The 7,500-nt window shown below is 57.5% G+C and overlaps 1 protein-coding gene across 1 annotated transcript in view; it reads left to right on the top strand.

Annotated features, from left to right (window-relative positions):
* LOC133339871 (leucine-rich repeat-containing protein 7-like) overlaps positions 1 to 6,599 on the top strand; it is a gene marked incomplete at both ends in the record, with an annotated part of 17,007 nt that extends 10,408 nt beyond the window's left edge. Inside the window, 2 exons of the mRNA XM_061548000.1 lie at positions 2,598 to 2,672; positions 6,457 to 6,599. Coding sequence (XP_061403984.1) covers positions 2,598 to 2,672; positions 6,457 to 6,599 — 218 coding nt within the window. The remainder of the gene's footprint in view (positions 1 to 2,597; positions 2,673 to 6,456) is intronic.
* Between the last annotated feature and the right edge of the window lie 901 nt (positions 6,600 to 7,500).

Raw genomic sequence — 7,500 nt, 5'->3', positions numbered from 1 at the left:
CAGTAGCAGCAGCAACAGCAGCAACAGCAGCAGCAGCAGCAACAACAGCAGCAGCAGCAACAGCAGCAGCAGCAACAGCAACACAGCAGCAGCAGCAACAGCAGCAACAGCAGCAACAGCAGCAGCAAGCAGCAGCAGCAGCAGCAACAGCAGCAGCAATAGCAGCAGTATCAGCAGTAGCAACCGGCGGCCGTCTGGAACGCTCTTCTCCTCCCGATATTCGGAAGCCCATCGGGAGATGCCCAGCTTTCGGATCATCATCTGGATTGACAAACTCGTTCCTTTAGATTTGAAGCTTTCGTGACTGCACGGATTCATCTTCTTAGTTTTTTCGGTAAGTCACGTAGGTAAAAAAATAAAAATTAATAAAAGTAAAATAAAATAAAATAAAAATCACGACCTTTCGGAGGCAACACAAGCTTCCGTCTTCAGGTGGAACCGTCACAGCACGATAGCTGTATCAAGTGAGAGAAACCCACTAGTAACATTAGCAAAAACGAACGCTCTGACCTAAAAAAGAGAGATGATATAGTCATCCTCTCGGCAGACAAGGGCAATGCCGCGGTCATCATGGATAAAGATCATACAACAACAAAATCCTGGACCTACTTAATGATGGGAGTTACTGTTTTCTTGGAATTTCTCTCACTTGATACAGCAATCGTGCTGTGACGGTTCCACCTGAAGACGGAAGCTTGTGTTGCCTCCGAAACGTCGTGATTTTTATTTTATTTTTATTTTACTTTTATTAATTTTAATTTTTTTTACCTACGTGACTTTACCGGAAAAAACTAAGATATGAATATCGTTCCTTTAGAACTGCATTTTAGTTTTCCTCTCCACCCCGCCCGCCCGCACCCCCGCACCTCCGATTATCTTGGCTGGCAACGTGCGGTACGAAAGAAGTTCAGTGTACAATAGGAGCGTGCGCGCACGCGCGTATCCGTACGGCACGGACGCAGACTTCAAACGCCCCGCACACTCACACTGGGCAGCCGTGATCTTTAAAGTGACTTTGAAAGGCCGACACTGGGGCTGTGCGTGCCCGTGCGTGCGTGCACGTGTGTGTTTGTGTGCGTGTGTGTTCGTTCAGTGTGTGTGTGTGCGTGGTGTGTGCGTGTGTGCGCGTGTGCGCGTGTGTGTGTGTGTGGTGTGCGCGTGTGTGTGTGTGCGTGCGTGTTTGTGCGTGTGGTGTGTGTGTGTGTGCGTGTGCGTGTGTGTGCGTGCGTGTTTGTGGTGGTGTCGTGTGTGTGTGCGTGTGTGTGTGGTGTGTGTGTGGTGTGTGTGCGTGCGTGTGTGTGTGCGTGTGTGTGTGCATGTGTGTGTGTGCGTGTGTGTGCGTGTGTGGTGTGTGTTCGCATGTGTGTGGCGTGTGTGCGTGCGCGTGTGTGTGTGTGCGTGTGTGTGCGTGTGGTGTGTGCGCGTGTGTGTGCGTGTGTGTGTGTGTGGTGTGTGCGTGTGGGTGTGTGTGCGTGTGTGTGTGTGTGCGTGTGTGTGTGTGCGTGTGTGTGTGCGTACCGTGTGTGTGGCGTGGTGTGTGCGCGTGTGCGTGTGTGTGCGTGTGTGTGCATGTGTGTGTGTGCGCGTGTGCGTGTGTGGTGCGTACCCGTGTGTGAGTGGTGTGTGTGTGTGGTGTGTGTGTGTGTGCGTGTGTGGTGTGGTGTGTGTGTGTGTGAGCGTGTGTGCGTGCCCGTGTGTGTGTGGTGTGTGTGTGTGCGTGTGTGTGTGGGTGGTGTGTGTGTGTGTGCGTGTGCGTGCGTGTGTGCGTGTGCGTGTGTGGGCGTGTGTGTGTGCGTGGTGTGCGTGTGTGCGTGTGCGTGTGTGTGCGTGTGCGTGTGTGTGCTGCGTGTGCGTGCGTGTGTGTGTTGTGCGCGTGTGCGTGTGTGTGGGAGCGGTGGCGCAGCGGTTAGCGCCACGCTGCGCTACGAACCCGGCGACCCGAGTTCGACGTCCGCTCACGGCCAACGCCGGCGACGATCATCCGAACCGCTCCTGGCTTCCACCTAGGTCGACTCAGCCTCAAATGAGTAAACTGGTGGCTGGTGGCGCGGCAAACATCGCCACGGGGGAGACAAAGGCGGCCGGGCGTGGTGATGCCGTGCCGGCCTTCACAGGGTGCTGCTGCTCGCTAACAGCACTTGCCCCAAAGTCCGTCACAGGCTACCCGGGGAATCTTTGACTGTGTTATGATTTCTGCTTGGGTGTCTCGGTGGGTGTGAGAATCTGCGTCTGTCTCAGTGGGTCGACCCGTGGCCACCTGCCGGGTCCGTCCACCTCCACGTGACAGCCTCAAAGTGCACCTAGCCTGGCACGGGCGCCGTCGCTGAGTGGCGAACGGCGGCTGCTGCTGTTTTTGTTTGTGTGTTTTGCGAGGTGCTCGCCATGACGGCACTTGCCCCGACAGTCTGTTACAGGCTATAGGGTGGTGGGGGAGCTTTGTCTTTGTCGCGTGTGTTGTGTGTGTGTTGTGTGTGTTGTGTACATGTTGTGTGTGTGTTGTGTACATGTTGTGTGTTGTGTATGTGTTGTGTGTGTTGTGTGTGTTGTTACATGTTGTGTACATGTTGTGTGTGTTTGTGTGTTGTTGTGGTCTCTAGCCGGAAGTAATTGAGGAGCTCTCGAGTCTGCGGGAACTTTGGCTGGATGGAAACGGCCTCCAGAAACTACCTGGGGTGACTCCCCCCTCCCCACCACACGCGCCAACTCACCCAGCGCACCCACTCACCCACTCACCAACTCACCAGATCACCCACTCATTCACTCACCCACTCGCCAGTTTACCCACTCACCCACTCATCCACTCACCAACTCTCCCACTCATCCACTAACCAATCACCATCATCCACTCATCCACTCACCAACTCTCCCATCACCCATCATCCACTCACCAACTCACGCACTCACCCACTCATCCACTCACCAACTCTCCCACTCACCCACTCACCAACTCACCCACTCATCCACTCACCCACTCACCTACTCACCCACTCACCCACTCACCAACTCACCCACTCATTCACTCACCAACTCACCCACTCGCCCACTCACCAACTCACCACTCACCCACTCACCAACTCACTACTCACCCACTCGCCACCATCAAACTCATCAACTCACCAAACTCACCAACTCACCCACTCATCCACTCACCAACTCTCCCACTCATCCACTAACCAACTCACCACTCACCCACTCACCAGCTCACCCACTCACCTACTCACCCACTCACCAGCTCTTCACTCACCAGCTCACCCACTCATCAACTCACCATCACTCAACTCAACCACTCACCCACTCACCCACCATCACTCACCAACCTCCCACTCATCCACTAACCAACTCACCACTCATCCACTCATCCACTCACCAACTCTCCCACTCACCCACTCATCCACTCACCAACTCACCCACTCACCCACTCATCCACTCACCAACTCTCCCACTCACCCACTCACCAACTCACCCACTCATCCACTCACCAACTCACCTACTCACCACTCACCCACTCACCACCTCATCAACTCACCACTCATCCACTCACCAACTCACCCACTCACCACTCACCACTCACCACTCACCCACTCACCACTCACCAACTCACCCACTCACCCACTCACCAACTCACCTACTCACCCACTCGCCACTCACCAACTCACCCACCACTCACCCAACTCACCAACTCACACCACCACCCACCACTCACCAACTCACCCACCACTCACCAACTCACTCACTCACTCACCCAACTCACCACCACTCATCAACGCACCCACTCACCCACTCACCAACACCTACTCACCCAATCGCCCACTCACCAACTCACCCACCACTCACCCACCACTCACGCACCACTCACTCACTCACCACCACTCACCATCACTCACTCACTCACCCAACTCACCCATCACTCGCCCCACCCACTCACCCGTCCCCGTGTCCCCCAGTGCATTGGGCGGCTGAAGCAGCTGGCCTACCCACCACTCACCCATTCACCCACTCACTCACCAACTCACAAACTCACCCACCACTCACCCACCACTCACCCACCACTCACCACCACTCACCCATTCACCCACTCACTCACCAACTTACCAACTCACCCACACTCACCAACTCACCCACTCACCCACCACTCATCCACCACTCACCCACTCACCCACCACTCGGCCACCCACTCACCCGTCCCCGTGTCCCCCAGTGCATCGGGCGGCTAAAGCAGCTGACCTACCCACCACTCACCCATTCACCACTCACTCACCAACTCACAAACACCCACACCACTCACCCACCACTCACCCACCACTCCATTCACCACTCACTCCCAACTCACCCACTCACACACTCGCGCACCCACCACTCACCACCACTCACCCATTCACCCACTCACTCACCAACCAACACCAACTCACCCACCACTCACCCACCACTCACCCACCACTCACCCATTCACCCACTCACTCACAAACTCACACACTCGCGCACCCACCACTCACCCACCACTCACCCATTCACCCACTCACTCACCAACTCACCAACTCACCAACTCACCATTCACCCACTCACCCACTCACTCACCCACCACTCGCCCACCCACTCACCGTCCCCGTGTCCCCCAGTGCATCGGGCGGCTGAAGCAGCTGACCTACCCACCACTCACCCATTCACCCACTCACTCACCAACTCACAACTCACCCACCACTCACCCACCACTCACCCACCACTCACCCATTCACCCACTCACTCACCAACTCACACACTCGCGCACCCACCACTCACCCACCACCAATTCACCCACTCACTCACCAACTCACCAACTCACCAACTCACCAACTCACCCATTCACCCACTCACCACTCACTCACCCACCACTCACCCAACTCACCCACCACTCGCCCACCACTCACCGTCCCCGTGTCCCCCAGTGCATCGGGCGGCTGAAGCAGCTGACCTACCCACCACTCACCCATTCAGCCACTCACTCACCCACTCACCCACTCACCACTCACCACCCACTCACCACTCACCCACCACTCGCCCACCCACTCACCCGTCCCGTGTCCCCCAGTGCATCGGGCGGCTGAAGCAGCTGACCTACCCACCACTCACCCATTCACCCACTCACTCACCAACTCACCCACTCACCCACTCACCCACCACTCACCCACTCACCCACCACTCGCCCACCCACTCACCCGTCCCGTGTCCCCAGTGCATCGGGCGGCTGAAGCAGCTGACCTACCCACCACTCACCCATTCACCCACTCACTCACCAACTCACCAACTCACCCACTCACCAACTCATCCACTCGCCCACCCACTCACCCACTCACCCACTCACCACCACTCGCCCACTTACTCACCGTCCCCGTGTCCCCAGTGCATCGGGCGGCTGAAGCAGCTGACCTATCCACTCACCAACTCACCCACTCACTCACCAACTCACCAACTCACCCACTCACTAACTCACCCACCACTCACCCACTCACCCACCACTCGCCCACCCACTCACCCGTCCCGTGTCCCCCAGTGCATCGGGCGGCTGAAGCAGCTGACCTACCCACCACTCACCATTCACCCACTCACTCACCAACTCACCAACTCACCCACTCACCCACCACTCACCCACCAACTCACCCACTACTCACCCACTCACCCACCACTCGCCCACCCACTCACCCCCCGTGTCCCCAGTGCATCGGGCGGCTGAAGCAGCTGACCTACCCACCACTCACCCATTCACCCACTCACTCACCAACTCACAAACTCACCCACTCACCCACCACTCACCCACCAACTCACCCACTACTCACCCACTCACCCACCACTCACCCACCACTCACCCATTCACCCACTCACTCACCAACTCACCAACTCACACTCACCCACCACCCACTCACCAACTCACCCATCACTCACCCACCACTCGCCCACCCACTCACCGTCCCCGTGTCCCCAGTGCATCGGGCGGCTGAAGCAGCTGACCTACCCACCACTCACCCATTCACCCACTCACTCACCAATTCACCCACCACTCACACACTCACCCACCACTCACCAACTCACCAACTCACACCCATCACTCACCCACCACTCGCCCACCCACTCACCGTCCCCGTGTCCCCCAGTGCATCGGGCGGCTGAAGCAGCTGACCTACCCACCACTCACCCATTCACCCACACACTCACCAATTCACCCACCACTCACACACTCACCCACCACTCACCAACTCACCAACTCACACCCATCACTCACCCACCACTCGCCCACCCACTCACCGTCCCGTGTCCCCAGTGCATCGGGCGGCTGAAGCAGCTGACCTACCCACCACTCACCATTCACCCACTCACTCACCAATTCACCCACCACACACACTCACCCACCACTCACCAACTCACCAACTCACACACCACTCACCCACCCTCGCCCACCCACTCACCCGTCCCCGTGTCCTGCAGTGCATCGGGCGGCTGAAGCAGCTGACCTACCTGGACGTGTCCAAGAACAACCTGGAGGAGGTGGAGCCGGGAATCTGCGGCTGCCAGGAGCTCAGCGACCTCCTCCTCCTCCAACATCCTCCAGCAGCTGCCGCTCAACCTCGGCACGTGGAGACGTCACCACCATCGCTACACCACCACAATCATCACCACCACGACCACTATCATCGCTACCACCACCACCGCTACCACACCACCGCTACCACCACCATCGCTACCATCGCTACCACCACCATCGCTACCATCACTACCACCACCACGCTACCACCACCATCGTTACCACCACCATCGCTACACCCACCACAATCATCACCACCACGACCACTATCATCGCTACCACCACCACCGCTACCACCACCACCGCTACCACCACCATCGCTACCATCGCTACCACCACCATCGCTACCATCACTACCACCACCATCGCTACCACCACCATCGCTACCACCACCATCGCTACCACCACCATCGCTACCACGACCACTATCACCACCACAAACATCATCACCACCACCACTACCACAACCACCACCATCGCTACACACCCACCACCACTACCGCAACCACCACCATCGCTACCACCACAATCGTTACCCCCACCACCATCGCTACCACCACCACCATCGCTACCAACACCACCACCACTACCGCAACCCCACCACCATCGCTACCCCCACCATAACCATCATCACCACCACCACCACCACCACAACCATCACACCACCACAACCATCATCACCACCACGACCACCATCACTACCACCACCATCGCTACCACCACCATCGCTACCACCACCACCATCGCTACCCCCACCACAACCATCATCACCACCATCACAACCATCGCTACCCCCACCGCAGCCATCGCTACCACCACCATCGCTACCACGACCAGCGCCACCACCACTACAACCATCATCACCACCACCAGCACAACCATCATCACCACCATCACAACCATCCCTACCGCCACCGCCATCACACCACCACAACCATCGCTACACC

Source organism: Lethenteron reissneri, unplaced genomic scaffold (assembly GCF_015708825.2).
Source record: "Lethenteron reissneri isolate LAM-NWPU_2019-01 unplaced genomic scaffold, ASM1570882v1 scaffold_496, whole genome shotgun sequence".
Lineage (NCBI taxonomy): Eukaryota > Metazoa > Chordata > Hyperoartia > Petromyzontiformes > Petromyzontidae > Lethenteron > Lethenteron reissneri.
The sequence above is the reverse complement of the archived record's forward strand: the minus strand, read 5'-3'. Positions and strand labels throughout refer to the sequence as shown.